This window comes from Ammodytes marinus, assembly GCF_949987685.1.
Source record: "Ammodytes marinus genome assembly, chromosome: 6".
Classification (NCBI taxonomy): Eukaryota; Metazoa; Chordata; class Actinopteri; order Uranoscopiformes; family Ammodytidae; genus Ammodytes; species Ammodytes marinus.
This window is the reverse complement of record NC_137235.1, coordinates 24,802,802-24,822,215: the sequence shown is the minus strand read 5'-3', so window position 1 is coordinate 24,822,215 and position 19,414 is coordinate 24,802,802. Positions and strand designations below refer to the sequence as shown.

The window sequence follows — 19,414 nt, the reverse complement described above, 5'->3', positions numbered from 1 at the left end:
TGCACACACACAAACGCACAAAAATGAAGAACATCGAATTCAGGGGAAAAAAATATGTCCGACAAATACTAATACACAGTAACACAATATAGAAAATACCATCAAACAAAAAAAAGAGTTTCATAGCTGATGTTGGCAATTGTATGCATGTGTGTGAAATGCATTACACTGTGTTTGTCTAGTTTTAGTGTTTACATTTATTTTTGTCGATTAATGTGGCTTCATATTTACCGTGTAGCTTCCGAAGTGTGGTACCCTGTGGAGCGTGTACATGAACTTGAACCACAAGCGTCTGGAGTCATGGGATATGATCATCCCTTCATTTAAGTACGACCCGGAGCTGCCCTTCTTTGACATGCTGGTCCCCACCACAGACACTGTCCGCTACGGCTACCTGATGGAGAAACTGCTGTCTGTCAAGCGCTCTGTACTCTTCACCGGTGGAACTGGAGTGGGGAAGGTGAGGATTCATGGATACATAAGAAACAGTTGCGTCACTGTGACAATTTTTTTTTCCGAAAAACTCCTTTGGTTGTCAATCATAACATATTTGATAAAATTCAATCCAGCTTTTCTCACAGCCATAGTACTAAGACTACATTATTTAGAGTTGTTAAAACCAACAACATCCTTATGCATGCAGAAACAGGTGTTCTTATTGTACTTGATTTGACTGCTGCATGCTGTGTGAAATCCCTCAGGACTTTGTCCTCTGACTAATCCTCTTCTCATTATATGTGGTTCTTCTGGGTAATTTATTTCGCTGTTTTCAAGATGTATCACATCACCGTAATGTGGTTAATACAAAGATCTATTTCACTGTCAAATCCACCAAATTCATCCCTCCATTATTGCTTTGGTGCCACCAAAGATTGAATGTCGCTTAATTTCCTTCATCTTAAATTATTTTAATTGAATGTGATAACTTTTACAGCTGCAGTTAATAATGTTATTGACCAATCAAATATCAAACCTACAGCAAAAAATATTGGTGTTAGCATTCACCAGTACTACATGAATTTTCACCATTATGTTATTAAACTCATCTACTGTAGTCCTGTTTACTTCAACTAAGAAATATTGCAAGAAAATATATTCTGCTGATCCTTAATTATTCATTTTCACTCACTCCCCTCTGTATTATTGTTATTTCCTCCATATGTGCCTCAGTCACTTCCCTAGACCGTTTACAGTTGGTTCACAATGCAGTTGCCAGGCTATTAACTAGAACTCGCCGGAGGTTCCACATTAACTCTGACCTCGTATCCCTCTATCGCCTTCCTGTATAATTCAGAATAAACGATGAGATCCTTTCGATGACATACAAGGCACTGCTTGACCTTGCCCCTAGTTATATTTCTGATCTCATATCCTCAAAGCTCTACCTTTTATCCATCCCCTGCTCCAACTGAAAACGTTGATCGCATATTTCAGTTTAAGCCGCCTAGAATTATCTTCAACAATCTATTAGATTGGCTTTAGCTCCAGAGTTTGATCAGCTTCTAAAACCTGCTTTTATTGTCAAGCTCTTTTATAGCTTTACATCCCTGTCTTATGTCGCGGTTTGCTTTAGTTTGATCTGTCTCTCTTTGTTCTGCATTTTCAATTACAATGTGTTATACTTTATTTATTCAATCATGTGTGTGTTTGTGTGTGTGTGTGGGTGGGTGGGTGTGTATGTATGTATGTATGTGTGTGTGTGTGTATGAGTGTGTAAGAGAGGTACTTTATAACTGTGTGTTTTATTAACATTAAGCTTTACTAATTTACTACACTATACTACACTATACTATACTATACTATACTATACTATACTATACTATACTATACTATACTATACTATACTATAATATTCCATACTATAACATTCCATACTATACTATACTATTCCATACTATACTATACTATACTATACTATACTATAATATTTCATACTATAATATTCCATACTATACTATTCCATACTATTCCATACTATACTATACTATACTATACTATACTATACTATACTATACTATACTATACTATACTATACTATACTATACGTTATGTTGTAGCACACTGACCTTACACATAAAAGTAATGAACAAAATAACCCGGAAGGATAGCTGTGTTAATATTCATTTGCCCAGTTGTGTCCTTTTGAAGTCAAAGGTTTGCATAGAGGAAAACCAGTGTTTTGCCAACACTATATGCCTACTGTATTCATACAGTATGTGCACTGGTGATTGGTGTTGGTTTACACAACAGATGAAATCTTCAGTGATTTAGGGTATTGAAGTATTCTTATGTGTCTGTCCCATTCAGTCTGTGGTGGCCCGGGCCCTTCTTAACAGCATCCAGGAAAACGCAGGATACCTTCCAGTCTACATCAACTTCTCTGCTCAGACCTCCTCTGCCCGCACGCAAGAGATCATTGAATCCAAACTGGAGAAAAAGCGGAAAAACATTCTGGGTACTGGCTCGCAGCTGCATTCCCACACAATCATTCATATAATGATATGTAGCGAAATCTGTGTGTACTGTAAATCTTCAATTCTGTTAACCCTGTTCTCCTTATATTTTCCCTTACCTCCCTGTAGGTGCTCCTGGTAATAAGAAGTTAGTGATATTTGTGGATGACTTAAATATGCCTAAGCAAGACACTTATGGCTCTCAGCCCCCTATAGAACTCCTGCGTCAGTTCCAGGACTTTCGTGGCCTCTTTGACAGAACCAAGTTCTTCTGGAAGGAGATCCAGGTATACATTTATACAAATATGATTAGCTACGAGGTGATGGTGCATTTGACAGCAATGATAATGTACGTGAATACGTCTGATGTTGGCTGCTTTGGCTGCATGTGATTCAGCAGGGGGCTGTTATAATGTCATAGTGATTGTCCATTGACACAGAATTTAAATGCATTTGCATTGTTATGCCCCTGTCTTGGGGAACCAGAGACACAACACAAATACGACAAATACCCACTCCCCGATCCCCAAACCACCACGCACAGACTTCTAAAGTAGAATAGATACTAATTTATTTAAACTGAACAATAATAAACAAAAGCAACATAAATCTTCAGGGTGAGTTAATGCCAAAACAACCTATACTGAAACCAAAGAACAAATAAACCCTAACCTAAACAGTGAACAAAAACTAAGAGACAAACTCTGCAAAAGAAATGACAACTCACCCCTACACAATCAAATACAATAATTAACACATAGTAAACAATAGAAGTGGTTCGGGAATCTGCGAGCGAGTGCTGCTGCTGCCAATCATGCCCCCGGCTGAGTGAATCCGGCGGAGCCTTTGAATGCCCGGAGGCTGATAGTGAGCCAATCAGCTTCCGCCACTTATGGAGCCAATCACTCGCACCTGCACCTGTATAGAAAAGCTCATGCACACACAGAGGTCTCACTCCCACAAACCACTCACGAACCAAAAGGAAAACAGCAATGGAAAACAGCAAAGAACATAACAAAACTAACCATATACGACCAGGGTCGTAACAGGAGCATTTACATGTTTTGGCAACCATGGCCTGTTTGCTTTCTTACAGAGAGAAAGCTGCAGTTACTTTTCAAACAAGGCAGTTTTGATGCTGAACTTGTCAAGCAGCTCCCTCAAATGTCATGCTAAGCTATGCTAAATCATACAGGAGTTGTTCTTAACACAAGTGGTCTTAAATTATATTGATGTTTTCATCTTTCACGTTGACACCGCAAAAAAATATATATTTCCGAAAATGTCGAAATTCACTTTGATGGTTTTCTGTTATCTTAAAAACGGTGGATGTTCCTAATCTTTAGTATTTGTTTTCCGCACAGTCAGCATCCCTTAGTTTATTTGTAGTTTGAATTTAAATGAATTGTGTCTATTGCTATATGAAACCCATTTATCTTGTGTGCCTATTTGTGTTCGCAGCTATATTTGTGTAAATATAACAGACGCATATTTCTTTCCTGCATTGGTCTTGTACTATATAACCCGCACATGCACATATACTCACGGGGCCGATTGTATTTGCACCACAGTCAGACAAGGTCACAAACGCATATTTGGGTCTGTATGTGTGTGTATATGTATCAGTTTGTTATGGAAGAGAGGGGAGTGTGATTTTTATCTAGCCTGGCTGCGCCCGCCTACCTACTTCCGGCCAAATTTCATTTTCCCTTCAGTAGTCAGTCTGGTGACGGGGCGTATTAGTGGGATTCTGCTCGAACAAATTTCTGTGTGTCCAATCAGCGAAGAGAGCGAGCGAGTGGCTGAGAACGATGACGTCGAAGTCGCGCTCCAGTTTCAGTTGCCAGAAGCCGGCTCATGACACACGTGACGACCAAACGTTATGCGATTGGTTGGCTAATCCAGAGTGGCACTGGGCAGATCCAATAGTTTTAAACTTTAACAGACACCCGCCTCCAAATGAGTGAACGTTTGCCAATTACAGCACTGCCAGACCTTCTGTACAAATGAAATTAAGTACGATGGTCTGGTAGCACCAGGCTAATTTTTATCTGGAGCCATATTGAAAAAATCCAACTTATTTATTATAGACTTGGATTTTAATTCAATTTACAGTATTTATCCTCTCTGTGAAGTCCTCTTTTAGATACAATTGTATTGATGCCATATACTGTATATTATTAGGGCTGTCATATTAACGTGTTCATTTTGATTAATTAATCTCAGAAAAATCTACGCGATTAAAAAAATTAACGCAGATTAATCGCACTTCTATAATGCCCTTTGACCCGGTGCAAAAGTGGTGCACAGCTGCACCTGTATAGCTTGCAGACACGGGCCACACGGGTAAAAGGGAGAAAAGTAAAGAGAGAAGCAGGGGAAAGGGGCCGAGGGCTCTATGGACGGTTTATGGGATGCTTCGGGCAAATAAGCATGAAGGTAGGAAGACATCTTACTTTATTCTCCGCAGTGTCTGTGTATTATTGATTTAGTGGGTGCAACAATGTAGGTTTAAAACAGTATCTCTCAATGTTCCTCCGTGTGTCTCAATTTTGTTTGCTAGCTGTCTCGTCTCCCGCATAAATGGACACCCGCCCCGTGTGTGTGTGTGTGTGTCAATATTTTTGCCTATGAGTACGACGATGGTGAATTAATCAGCATATGCGCACCTGCAGTGCAGCGCTGTCTGTTGTGGGAGATGGAAAGATGTCATTTAGTCTGCTTGTTTTTTTGAGAAAATTTGGCGCTAGTTCCTAATTTTATTTCATGTAGAAACCTGGCTGAGGGGAGGAGACAGAAGTTACAAGAGACGGCGAGAGAGAGAGAGAGAGAAACAAACTGTAGTATGCTATACAGCTGTTTATAAACAGGCATAAAAGTGTCATAAAAGTATGCGATTAATTTAGATTAATTAATCACAGAGCCTGTAATTAATTAGATTAATTGTTTTAATCGCTTGACAGCCCTAATATATATATATATATATATATATATATATATATATATATATATATATATATATATATATATATATATATATATATATATATATATATATATATATATATATATATCTACACAGTATACTGTATATAATGTTTTATTGTTGCCATAATCAGAGCAGCACAAGACAAGAAAGACAGGGACTGTATTTTGCACATTTTGCTTTCTGCCCATTTCTGTATCTCCCTTTGATTCTCCATGGTGCTACAGCCTGCTAAAGTGGAAAATCGTATTACTTTCACTGGCAACATGTGTCTAATTCTTCCCCCCTCAGGAGTCAAACAGACTGATATTTCCCTTGTGCATTTTTTTTTTAATCTTAAAAAATGCTAATCTAGTTGTTTACCTGTCTACAGCTTTCCAGATGCTGGAACTGCAGGCATCAAAGCAGTATTCATATTCTTATTCTCTATAGATCAGATTAGATTAGGACTGGCTTTGTTTGCGTTTAAATGAAGTGTATGTGCCTGATTTGAGATACATGTTGTTACTCTCTCTTACATTTTGGCAAACGTCTTTCTTATCTACTCTTCCTCCATGCTTCCTGTCGTCCAGGAAATGACCATTGCCGCAGCTTGTGCTCCTCCAGGAGGCGGGCGCAATCCGGTGACCCCCCGATTCATCCGCCACTTCAGCATGCTGTGTCTTCCCACACCTTCAGAACAAAGCCTCAAACAGATCTTCAAAGTGAGTAGACAAACATACACAGACACACTCCGATATACACCACAATGTAAACTAAATGTGGAAAAACTGTACTAATCTGTACTAAATCATTTTGCTACTATCCAGGGCCAGAATGTATAATACATGAACTCTGTATGAGATTGCTCTCTCACTCTCTTATTTCAAATTTTTCCCCAATATTAGTTTTCTTTAAACACATGTTATTCCTTGTTTCATGCATGTTATGATCCGTTTACCATCCCAACCCTCCTCCAGGCAATCCTGAACGGTTTCCTCAGTGAGTTTTGTCAGGCGGTGAGGGACTGTGCCAGTGATATTGTGGATGCAGCGGTGGAGATTTATGACCGTTTGAGTGTTGATCTGCTGCCCACTCCAGCTAAATCCCACTATGTCTTCAATCTCAGGGATCTCTCTAAGTGTGTCCAAGGTGAGACACAAGCACACACACTGATATACACACATTCAGATCACCTCATTGGGCAACCAGGGCTCTGCAAAGAACAGCTGAAGTTGTCACAACTGCAAACATCTAACATCCCTTAGCCGAGTGCAAGGTCACTCTGGGCAGATGTTGGTGTTGTTTACCCAATTCACTTTTTCTTTCTAAATTTTCCACTGTAGAAAAGCTTTGCATTTTATTGAATTTCAGAAACACAAATATGAGAGAAAAAAATAAAGTTCATTCAACTGAAGCAGACAAAGCAGAATAAGACATTAACCCATTGATGACTATGGCAATCTGGGATGCATGTCCTTAATGCCTGAGGGTTTTCTGAAAAAATAGTATGAATTGTAAAGTCTACCAAAACCTTAATATCTAAGCCTGTGTATTACATAGAAACATGAAATAAAATACATTTAAAAGTTAAGGTTCACAGGTTTTATTTAAACATGCTCCCTTAGCGCTTTCAACTCAACAAATTTTTCTAAAAATCGTCAAAATTAGATGGGGGAGAAAATAAAGAATAAATAATATAAAATATTTAAAAATAATGTGCTAAACGAGGTTATAATCCTGCTTCCTTTTAGCATGGATAGTAGTGACTGAGTGTGCAGTGGAGGGATAAAGATAGACAGATATAGGAAGGAGAAGATAGCTTTATTTTATTATTTAGTTCAGTTATCACTGGCACTATAAATCCCACTTCCCAGTACAACTGGAACGCAGACTGACTCCTGCTGTCGGGAGCCGATCAGCTGGTCCAAACGGCTGTATACCACGGAGATGAAAACAAAACTGAAACTTAACTATCGCCTGGCTGGGCTGAATTTGAGTTGGAGCCGCAAAATATAGCCTAAATTCATAAATATTGTTAATAAATAGATGCAATGTGTTGTGTGATTTTCGTCAGTAGCCTACAGTAGACCTTGATTCTGCGCTCCGAACGCCACCAACTGTTCTGTAATACACATCGCCAACACAGCTGGCATATTTTTTTTATTATTATTTATTTATTTATTTTTTGAATGGCGTGATTTTCGGCAAACCACACATTTTTTGGGTGGTCACGTGGTCTTAAAAAATCAACAAAACCCACCTCATGTGTATTTGAACCAATGACGGTGCATTCTATGCTGCGCACGCCATGAAAATTAGATAAAGTAACCATGCTGCCCGAAGCAGCATCAGGCAGGAGATACAATGTGGCATCGCGCAGCAGCCGTCATCAATGGGTTAAACGAAAAGGGTGCAGCCAGATGAGATGAGGGGATGTGTTTTCCTTTTAAATCCTGTACTACTGCACTGGGAGAATTGCAGCACATAATGGGAAAGCCACTTGGACATTCATGTGTAGAATATTGTATCGATGTTTTACTACTTTTCAGCCTTTAAACTGCATTTTGAAAGGCCACTTGGAATTTGACTCCATCAAAGGGTTGGTTAGATCAGGGGACTGGATCACCAGAGATGGATTTTAATCCAAAGTATGGACACAGCGATTGAACCGACAATCTTATCCTCAGCACAAACTAAACTTCAGTTTTGCTGAGAGAGACTGAAATATACGGCGAGTGTTTAAGTCGTTGTACCTCCACTGCATAGGGAATGGCTATGATTTATGTCCTCAAGCCACATTACCAACATTTATAAGCTCTTTCTGAGCCTCATGCTCCCAAATTGTCTGCACCATCACCACGTATGCCTCCTTATCTTTCTTCCTTACCCAGCAGGCATCATAACAGCACCAAAATGAGCTCAAGTGACTTCTACTACTGCTTTCTGTACACTACTTGTTCAACTAAGCAGTGTGCAGTGCATAGCGTGCATAACTCAAACACACAGTTCCCTTTAGCAAAACATACTGTTGGTTAGGGGTAATAAAATAACACCCACTCTTCCCATTTGCTCATATTGCCGGCCTCACATCGCCACTCATCGCTGCGTCTTCTATTTTGTTTTCCTTTTGTAGTTCTCTTTATATGGAGCCTTAAGAGGTGGTTCTGTTGAATAGTATCTTATCCATTCTTTACAAACCACAAGTAAAGCAGTGTTCTCAAGTTGAGCTCATAGATTTCAAGCCTCTTTTTTATCAATGTATTGAACATGTTAAAAATAATAAAAACTAAATAGTGAGCAATAAAATGAAAGGAATTAAAACAAACAAATGAGATCATGGGGATCCTAAGCAACAAATACATAACTCAACTAATACAGTTCATGTTCAAAAGGGATAGGAGGAAGTTGTTATTTTTTATAATTATTCACAGAAAATAAATATTCGGTTTGAATCAATCAGTGTCTATGATGTTCAGCTCGTAGGTTAAAAAAAATCAAAGCTTTTGGACAAAACAATAACAACATCTTGGAACAGATGAACAAAAACCATCAAACAAGAAATAGCTAAACAGAAATGCACTGCTCCAGATCATAACAATTCATTTTTATTTTATTTTTTTATATATAGTGGTACATTCTTGATCAACAATCACACTTTGCACACGTTGTATACACACACTCATTGTTGTGTAACTTGGGGATTGGACCCAGAAGCAGAACGCTAACTCAGGTAGTCAGTTTGAACAATGTTTATTAAATTCCGGGGATCCGTACAGACAGGCAGGTGCACTGGATGGCTGAGTGGTGTAGCGAGCATGGGCTGGTGAGAGTCCGGAAACTGCAGGCAGGCAAGTTGAACAGGTGAACGGCGGAGGCAACTAGCACGGAAGGAAAGAGAGAGCAGAGTAAACAACTAGCTCTTACTGGAGATGTGGAAAGAAAACAACAAACAAAGAATCTCGATCTCGGGACCATTACCGCTCTGGTAGGTTGTACAATCTGGCGCCGAATGACTGCAGTCCAGAGGCTTAAGTAGAGAGGGTCTAATTAGCCAACGATCCTCACCTGGAGCAGTCTGCCCAGGAGTGCCGCCACGCCCACATGCCAACACAGAGACAAACAAATGGGAGAACAAGAGGAACAGACAGACAAGGGAAAACAAACAACACAAAGAGGAGAAGGAGAGGCTGCCATGCCGTGAGTCATGACACTCATGGGCGTACGCACATTTAAACATTCATTATTAACCAGATTTATTTTTCTTTGTATATCCTTTGTTATTTTATGCGTCTTATGGCTCTTTTTTAATTACTACTTTATCATCCTGGTCCTATGTACAGTGTAATTCAAATGCATTGAACATGAAATTGTTCTTACAATGCTTTCAATTATCTCCTTCTCTCGACGTCCAGGCATACTGCAGTGTGAGCCGAGTCAAGTGAGAGACAAGACCCAGATCTTCCGTCTCTTCTGCCACGAGTGTCAGCGGGTGTTCCACGACCGACTAATCAACAACCAAGATAAGATGCATTTCAACATCATCATCTCCGAGATGGCGCGTAAGAACTCACTCATAGAGACCATCCCCACTCTGCACATGTTGGACTTAAAAGTGTCAGTCCACCTAGTTTAGGAATACCCCTCTTTTTGACCCTCTCTCTTTTTCTGGCAGGCAAATATTTTAGCATTTCCTTGGAGCCCTCCTATTTTGTGACCGACCCCATCATCTTCGGCGACTTCATCAAGGTCAGGTTCTATCTTCTTCTCGTAAATAGTTCATAACTTAGGAACACTTTGGGTTTCTCTGTCTACACTTAAATACCTCTCTGTCTTATATTCCCTGTAGGTGGGCGCAGAGAAAGAAGATCGTGTGTATGAGGATCTGGCTGACCTGACTAAGATCAAGGTGGTTCTCCAGGACTACCTCGATGATTACAACATGACCTTCTCCAAGGAGACCAAGCTGGTTTTCTTCCAGGACGCCATCGAGCATGTCTCCAGGTGTGTACATACATGCCAACCAGATTTTTTCACTTCTTCATGGGTGGTTGATGGATTTTTAGCTCTAGGTGGTGCAAACTGTGAGAGTTACATCAAGGAAAATGTTACATTAGCAATTTAGCCTTTTTAGAGGAATATCTAGGGAGACACTGTCACCTTTTCAAGGAGTGTTTGTATCTGTGGTGCAATTACAGTTTAGTTTGGAAGAGGCATGAGAGAACGTAGTGCATACAATTGCACACACTGTATGTCTGCTGCTGATGAGGTGACTTCAAAATGTTTGGATAGATTTGAGAGTTTAAATTTCATTTTTGCTGAAATTAATTTGCTGATTTGTTTTATCACTAGTGTTATATCAAGTGTGTCAGTCCACACAAATCTGTTCCTTAAACATAAGTGTGTAGAGTGAGTTAAGTAGAACTACAGGGGTCTTGCTCAAAGACCCAACAATGGCTCTCATGATGTATGACCTGGGACCTGTATATAGCTTTATATCCACAACATTTCCCTTTTTTCTTTACAAATGAGGATTCTTTAGAAATGTTTTTTTTTTTTTTTTTTTCAGGATTGCCCGTATGATTCGCCAGGAGAGAGGCAATGCCCTGCTAGTCGGGGTGGGAGGCTGTGGAAAACAGTCACTCACTCGGTTGGCTTCCCACATGTGTGGATACCGCTGCTTCGAGATCGAACTGAGCCGGGGCTACAACTATGACAGCTTCCACGAGGACCTGAGGAGGCTCTTCAAGATGGCTGGTGTGGAGGGCAAAGATATGGTGTTCCTCTTCACTGATACTCAGGTATGACAGAAAGACTATACGGATATATAGATAAACATTTGGATGCCTGCAGGTTTTTTTTTTCTTTCTTTTTTTTCACTTTTTGCAGATCCAAGTATATTTAGGTATTCACTCTCTTTCCTGTTGTAGATTGTGGTGGAAGGGTTTTTGGAGGATATCAACAACATACTGAACTCTGGTGAGGTGCCCAGCCTTTTCGAGAAGGATGAACTGGAGCAAGTACTAGCTGCCACCCGTCCTAAAGCCAAAGAGGCTGGACTCAGTGAGGAGAACAGGGATGAGGTACAGACACAAATATTGTTGTAGAAAACCTAGCCTTCACTTGTTGATAGCAGCTGAGTTTGTTTTCAGATATGATGGCAAGAGTAAGATGTGATATCAGAAGATGGTTGAATTAAGATGTGAGATGTGACCTTTGGCTGTGTGAAGAGTGATGATCGAATAATGTCCAGACTCTGCAGTTCTGATAGTTTTAACATAACTAATGCAGGTGTCTTTTCTAATCAATTCGAATGGGTGCCCAAAAGGACAATGGTAAGACTAATGAATGCGGGGAGAGTTTGACATTTAAGGAAAAGCACGTCCACAATTTCTTGCAAAGAATTGGCCTAGCTTAGCATATATACTGCAAAGGGGGTGAGATAATCAATAGATCACACCAAAGTTGTGCTGTGATATCTAATAGTAATACAAACATAGTAAAGGTAACTTTAGAATAATTAAGAACATTTTAGAAACAACACAATAGGGACGTGTTTTCCACAAAGTAAAAAATAAAAATAGTCATAAAGTCTCTGCAAAAGCAGCCAGTTAAAGTCTGTGCCCCCAAGATAGCTGTTAGAAAACATCCGCTTTTCATGTCATCCGCCTGCTGAGACCCAACCTCCAGAAATCGTGTGTGTGTGTGTGTGTGTCCTCCAGGTGTTCCAGTATTTCATCTCTCGTGTCCGGGAGAAGCTTCACATTGTGCTCTGTATGAGTCCTGTGGGCGACTCCTTCAGGTCCCGCTGTCGTATGTTTCCGTCACTGGTCAACTGCTGCACCATCGACTGGTTTGTGCAGGTATGCACTTTTTCTTACCAAATCTAATCAGTGGAGACGGTGTCTCAAGGATTGAGGAACTGCAATTATTGCAATCCACCATACTTCTTCTAGCCCAAACTCATCCCGCACCATTATGCACAGAAATGCAAACATCTCACAGAACTAGCGCCCCCACTCAAGGGGGTGTGCTATTATTGTTCCAAGGAATCCTCCACAAGGTGGTGCTGTTATTAAGCCCAGAATGAAAAAAAGTTTGAGAGGCCACACCCCTCACACCGTAAGTCCGATTGCCTAGAAATTTCTCACACAGGTACAAGGAATATGTTTGCTAATTTGCATAAACCGAAAAACTGGTTTTTCACTGCAACTTTCTCAAATGTTACGCAATCGACACCAAATTGTTCACTAAGCATCGGCGGAATGAGATACAGATGTCTGTAAAAGATTAGTAGGATAGCTTGATAAACATGGCCGCCATTGACCAAAATGTTTACGCAGGGGTGGGGCTTAGCAGCTAATTGGCCACAACTCATTGACCATAGGTCCTATCATCATGACACTTGCTGGAAATGTGCAGAACACATGTGGTAGCATGTCCCCAGAGGCTTATTCGAAACAAACCTATAGGGGCCGCCACAAATGTGAAAACCATAGATCAATAATGCAATGTTTGACAGGCCAAACCCCTTGCCCCCTGACTCTGATTGACGTGTAATGTCTTACACATGTACAGCTCATGGTGTACCACAATAAAGCCTCTTGGACCATAGGGGTCAGCGAGGATTTTTTTTTGTTCACCTAATTTGCATAAACTGAAATACAGTCACATGACATCTACTTTATGGATTTCCAACCTATCATCACCAAAAGTTGTACACAGCCTAAGGGGACCGACATACACATGTATACACAGTTTTAGCGAGATAGCTCAAGAAACATTGTCGCCGTTGACGAAAACGTCTTTGCAAGAGCGGCCCTTTGCTGCTGATTTGCCACAACGGCAACTGTCCAATCAGCCCCAACTTGGGACTCGTCTTCAGAAAGAGCGTGGCGCGGTTCGGCGAAGCGTTTCGAGCATGGCTGACCACGCCGCCGATGTGGGGCTGGAGGTCGGGCATGCACTTTTAAAATTTTCGCTGAATTTTCTAGTTTTTTATTTTACTATCCTTTCACGCCAACCATTCTCTTCTTCTATGTCCTTTGATAACACTTTTTTTTATCCGTCTGTAATTTGAATTTATGTTGAATGCCTTTTATTATTGCATTTTTTTTATATCTCATGCCATTATATTGCTGTTCTTTTGAATCAATGTGCCAACAAAAAATCTCAAATTAAGACAATATTTTCATACTGCAAACTTTATCTCACTCTTTCCTCATTCCCCCTTTCCTCCCTGTTGCCCAGTGGCCTCCTGAGGCGCTGCTCTCGGTCTCCCAGGCCTTCTTCATGAATGTGGACTTTGGCAGCGAGCAGCTGAAGAAGAGCTTCTCAGAAATGTGCATGGTGATACATGTTAGTGTCACTGACATGGCAGATCGCTTCTTCTCGGAGCTGAGACGTCGATACTACACCACGCCCACATCCTACCTGGAGCTCATCAACCTCTATGTGTCCATGCTAGAGGACAAGAGACAGCAGTTAGTGCTTGTAAGTCTAAATATCCAAATTCATCAGCAATTATCATCAGAGAGTAAAAAGCAGCTAAGTCCCCTGATGGTCAGTCATTTTGAATATTTTCCTCTGATCTGTTTCTTTGTGTGTGTACAGTTGTTATGCATCTGCCTCTGAAATGTGCATAATACAGTATATTTTTGTGTGATGGTGTTTACGTATAGGCCAGGGATCGTGTGAAAAACGGTCTGACCAAACTGCTAGAGACCAATGTGCTGGTGGCCAAAATGAAAATAGACCTGTCTGCTCTGGAGCCAGTCCTCAAACAGAAATCCATTGATGTCGATGCCCTCATGGAGCAACTGTCTGTAGACCAGGAGAGCGCTGACGAGGTGTGTGTTTGTGTGTCTCTGTGTGTGTGTGTGAGAGAGAGAGAGAGAGAGAGAGAGAGAGAGAGAGAGAGAGAGAGAGAGAGAGAGAGAGAGAGAGAGAGAGAGAGAGAGAGAGAGAGAGAGAGAGAGAGAGAGAGAGAGAGAGAGAGAGAGAGAGAGAGAGAGAGAGAGAGAGAGAGAGAGAGAGAGAGAGAGAGAGAGAGAGAGAGAGAGAGAGAGAGAGAGAGAGAGAGAGAGAGAGAGAGAGAGAGAGAGAGAGAGAGAGAGAGAGAGAGAGTGATTTTATTTTGTATCACATAGTGTTCTAACTTGTGTGTATTGTGTCACCTGTATAAAGAAGAAAGCATGATACCCTTCTGTAATTGCTGTAGTGTGTTGATGTACGTACTACGTATCATATGAAATCTATCCGTGCCACAGGTGCGTAAAGTAGTGAGTGAGGATGAGGCTTTGGCCAAGGTCAAAGCTGAAGACACCCAGGCCATAGCTGATGACGCCCAGAGGGACCTGGATTTAGCTCTGCCAGCCCTGGAGGGGGCCAATCAGGCCCTTAATTCTCTGGACAAGGCTGACATCTCTGAGCTTAAGGTGTTCACCAAACCCCCAGACATGGTCCAGACCGTCATGGAGGCTATCTGCATCCTTCTCAATGCCAAGTCAGTGTGCTTCACTCTCCCTTTTAAAAAACACAATACTTTTCTTCCTCATAGATTTTTAATTAGACAGGTATCGCTTCTTATATGAAAGGACATAATTGCCCTTTGCCAATTGCCCTCTCCTTAGCTGATATTATATGATTACAAACTCTCTTAAGGATGGAAGGAAGCCATTTGATTTGATGAGGCTGTTTCATAATACAGTTATAGTAGAGTTCAGCGCTTGGTGAAATCGAATTGCTAATACTTTTATGATGAGTGTTTCATTTGTAAAGCGCAATTGATTAAATTCAGCACCAATGGCAAATAGTCAGCGTTTAATAGTGTCTAATTCTGTCGTATCAAAATAAAATAGTACTGCGTTTCTCCAATCCAATCAGTCTAAGATAAGTGACCACAAACAGGAACGTATATTTATTAGAGGTGGGCATAGATTAATTTTTTTAATCTAGATTAATCTAGATTAATTTTGGAATTAATCTAGATTAATCTAGATTAAAATGGCTCATTTGAATTCATTCATAACATGTGTGTGCTCCCTAAATAATGACTCAAAGTAAGTCTTTGAGAACGTGTTTCTCAAGCCAGGTGGCGCATCAGACCAGGGGCTCATCCTGTTTCCAACATGCATCACAAACTGCTTGAGGAAGCTGTTCTACTATGATAATTGGTGATGAAAATAAATAATGTTCAACAAGATGTTACTTAGTAACGCGTTACCGGCATCGGACCTCTTTTTTCAGTAACAAGTAATCTAACGCGTTACTATCTCCAAACCAGTAATCAGATTAAAGTTACTCATCAAAGTCACTGTGCGTTACTTTTTCTGTAATTTTCCTTAATGAAACATTTTACATAACTGCACAAATGACTGCGATTGCGATTTTATGTAAATAAATGTGCACGCATGTGTCTCTAAACGCTCCAACTGCTCCAACCGCTCCTCTCGTCTTTTTGGTAGCGCCCCTCGTCTCTGTCATGCAGCGTGTGTGTGTGCGCCTGTGTCTGTGTCTGTGTGTGTGTGTGCAGCAGCATTACGGCCGAACTGTGGCGCAAAACAAAGTTTCCCCCCCGATGAAATATAGCGTCTGCTATGGGGATATTTAGGATTCGGGTACGGTGACGTTGACGTTGAAGAGATAGAAGTGTTTAAAACTTGGAAACTTATAGTCACGTGGCGACCGGTGGCCACACACACCCACCCTGCGTTCCAATACCCGATTGTGTCGTGGGCAAGTGATGGAGAGAGAGAGCGGCGGGTGTGTGAGAGAATAAAGGCTCCTCAAGTGTCTTCTTCTTGCGTATGTCTTTAGATCCTCAGCTCGGTTGTAGCAAGCCACTCCAGCGTCTCGTCATCCAGGTTCGTTAGGCCAGGGTCGCCATTTGGTGGCCGATGTTTGGGACAGCTGGTCAGGACGTGATCTACAGTCTGTAGGGGGTCTCCACATTCACAGTGGGCGCTGTCCTTGAGGCCCCACCGCTGCATTGACTCTCCGAAGCGTCCCACACCTGTCCTCAGGCGGTTGAGGGTTGTCCACTGCCTGCGGGGTAGGTGCTCGCCGGGGACGTCTGTGGGATCCTCAATGTAGCGGTGGAGTCTGGATGGTACTGCTGCTCTCCACTGTTCCGTCCATCTGGCCTTGACCCAGGAAGCTCTGCTGGTGTCAGCTGGTGTAGAGCTGAGCAGTTCCTGGGCATGTATGTCAAATGGGCGGCGGGATTTGAGGCGCTTGCGCTGTGGTCTCTCCGTGATGGTCTTGTGGAGGAGGTGGGATTCACTCGTCAGTGCCTTCTGAGCAAGAGCCAGCATGGCTCCCTCCCGTCTGATCTCGGCTGGGGCGATTCCAGCTAGAACAGGTAGTTGGTGGGTTGGGGTGGCTCGTAGGCATCCGGAGACCGTACGTAGGGCTTCATTGAGGGAAGTGTCAAGCTTTTTTACGTGCGGACTGCGGCACCAGACTGGGGCACAGTACTCAGCAGCAGTGAAGACCAGGGCCTCGGTGGAGATGCGCAGTGTCCTCGTCGTGGCTCCCCATGTTGTACCGGCTAGTCGACGTATAAGTGCAGTACGGGCGGTGGTCTTTGCCTTGGCACTGTCCAGGTGTTGCTTGAATGACAGTGTTCTGTCAAGTTTTACGCCGAGGTACGTAGGGGAGGCTTGAGACTGTAGCCGGGTGCCGTCAGCCATGACGTTGATCTGGCGTGACGCTTCCCTGTTGTTAAGATGGAACATTGTGGACACAGTCTTGTCCACGCTGAGTTTGAGGCGCCAGTTCTTCAGGTACGAGGACAGAGTGTTCATGTCCTCCGAGAGGCCCTCCTCCACTGCCTGCCAGGATGGTTTGCTGAGTAGGATGGCCAGATCATCTGCATAACCATACTTCCTAGATGTTGTTGGGGGTAGGTCATGGATGTAGATGTTAAACAGCATAGGTGCCAACACTGAACCCTGTGGGACGCCGTTCTTGAGCTTTCTCACCCTGCTGCTTTGGCCGTTGTTGGTCAGTAGCCGGAAGCTGCGGTTGCTTAGCATCAAGTGTCAACAACGGCCCCCGGCTATTATTATCTCCCCTGAGCCGAACAGGAGGTGGAATAAGAGATTAACGGCGATATTTTTTTTATCGCCAAGAAGAGTCTGGCGTTAACGCAGCACGTTAACGCCGATAACGGCCCACCACTAATATTTATCCAATGCTTGTTTTCCAATATCAGGCATCCCATTTATCACTATGATCCGTCATTAGATCACTGACATTGCTGTAGCCATCTTCATCATCTTGGAACATATAAACAATCTTTTCAGCTTAATTATTATCAGCATATTTTAAGTCATTCCAAAAATGATCATCATCATTACAATTACAAATTTTTTTGTCGGCATCCAGAGCGATTACACTGCCATCTCATGACTCATCTCTCCGTCAACTCTTCCATTTCCTCACTTATTAAGCTCCAGTACTGCATTGTTACACTAAACCTTTTACTGCCCAATATCCTATCTCTTTAACCTTTTGCCAACCACTCCCTTAACTCCCTCTTTTTTCTCCTTGTTCTAAAGTATGATGTGAGAGTTTCTGTTGAATGGGATTTCTAACCATTGCAAGTATATGAAGGTGGAATTCCTACATTAAGTGTACAGTATCATGACTACCATGGTCTGCTGCTTTGTTTTTTTGTAAGCAGTGTTTCATTGCTAGGAATTGACATTTGCAGGAATGGTTTGCTAACCACGCACAGTGCTATAAATGTGTAACTAGTACCTGCCAGACTCAATTTGAAATCTAATTTTATGATTTTATTTGACAGATTTATTTTGTCCACACATTCACCCTTATTCATAATGTTTAAGCATTTACTGAAGCCACCTTTTTTTCACAACCTCCACCAATATCCCCTTCTCGTTATAGACCCGACTGGCCCGGTGCCAAGCAGTTACTTGGAGATGCCAATTTCCTCAGGCGTCTGATGGACTATGACAAGGACAATATTAAGCCTCAGATTCTACAGAAGCTGCAGAAATACATTAACAACCCTGATTTCATACCTGAAAAGGTCTGTTTGAATTACCTGTCTAAAACTCTGATGTGGCGTTCTGTGTAGAAGGGTGTAGAGTAAACACCGATTGCTTTGAAATTGAAGTTCATAGACTTTGACAGTTTTCAACAGTCTGGAGTGTGGATGGAAAATTTAAAAAAAGTGTTGATTGTGGTGTGATGGTCATTGCTCATATTCATGTAACTGAATTGAACTGTGTATATTTGTGATGGCTTAAATTGTCAATCATTTGTGGAATGTAACTTGCCTTTCAATACCTGTCACACATGATGTATATTGTATAATTCCTTCTTGTGATGCTGCTGTTAGGTGGAGAAGGTATCAAAAGCCTGCAGATCAATGTGCATGTGGGTCAGAGCCATGGACATTTACTCTAGAGTCCTCAAAGAAGTGGGCCCCAAGAGAGCAAAACTGGAAAAGGCGCAGGTTAGTCACCTACAGCATGGTGCAGTATGCTTATATATTTGAATCATATACATTCACACATTAAAATGTAATGGATATTGCTTTAAATATTAATGTTACTTCTTTTTGCCAAGTCTATGCAATTCATTATCTACTCCCTCTTCAGTTCCACTCTGATTTCCCTGCATATATTGGCCCAAATAATGAAAATTAAAAAAATTGACCAAATATTCTCTAAATGGTTCATTAATAGTATTTTGCCCTCTCCCTTTCTCCCTCTATTCAAACGTATGCAGGGGGAGCTGGATGCAGTGATGAGAACTCTGAGGGAGAAGCAACAAAAGCTCCAGGAAGTGGAAGACCAGATCAAGGTCCTGCAGGATCAGTTTGACAGCAGCATCAATGAGAAGCAGGATTTGGGTAAGAGTTCCCTTTATAAGTTACCATTTGAAACTCTACCTAGCTTTTCAACTGCCCAGACAGACACCGTGTGTATATTTTATAACAAATTATTTCCTGTTCTGTGAATAC

The 19,414-nt window shown here is 41.6% G+C and overlaps 1 protein-coding gene across 1 annotated transcript in view; it reads left to right on the top strand.

Annotated features, from left to right (window-relative positions):
• The window catches only part of dnah6 (dynein, axonemal, heavy chain 6), a gene marked incomplete at both ends in the record, with an annotated part of 62,390 nt that overhangs the window by 25,637 nt on the left and 17,339 nt on the right, over positions 1-19,414 (top strand). Inside the window, 17 exons of the mRNA XM_080028862.1 lie at positions 239-460; positions 2,308-2,455; positions 2,583-2,740; positions 6,012-6,143; positions 6,399-6,570; positions 9,834-9,980; positions 10,094-10,167; positions 10,268-10,422; positions 10,988-11,219; positions 11,349-11,501; positions 12,141-12,281; positions 13,669-13,911; positions 14,100-14,267; positions 14,688-14,923; positions 18,331-18,475; positions 18,788-18,904; positions 19,180-19,303. Coding sequence (XP_079884988.1) covers positions 239-460; positions 2,308-2,455; positions 2,583-2,740; positions 6,012-6,143; positions 6,399-6,570; positions 9,834-9,980; positions 10,094-10,167; positions 10,268-10,422; positions 10,988-11,219; positions 11,349-11,501; positions 12,141-12,281; positions 13,669-13,911; positions 14,100-14,267; positions 14,688-14,923; positions 18,331-18,475; positions 18,788-18,904; positions 19,180-19,303 — 2,767 coding nt within the window. The remainder of the gene's footprint in view (positions 1-238; positions 461-2,307; positions 2,456-2,582; positions 2,741-6,011; positions 6,144-6,398; positions 6,571-9,833; positions 9,981-10,093; positions 10,168-10,267; positions 10,423-10,987; positions 11,220-11,348; positions 11,502-12,140; positions 12,282-13,668; positions 13,912-14,099; positions 14,268-14,687; positions 14,924-18,330; positions 18,476-18,787; positions 18,905-19,179; positions 19,304-19,414) is intronic.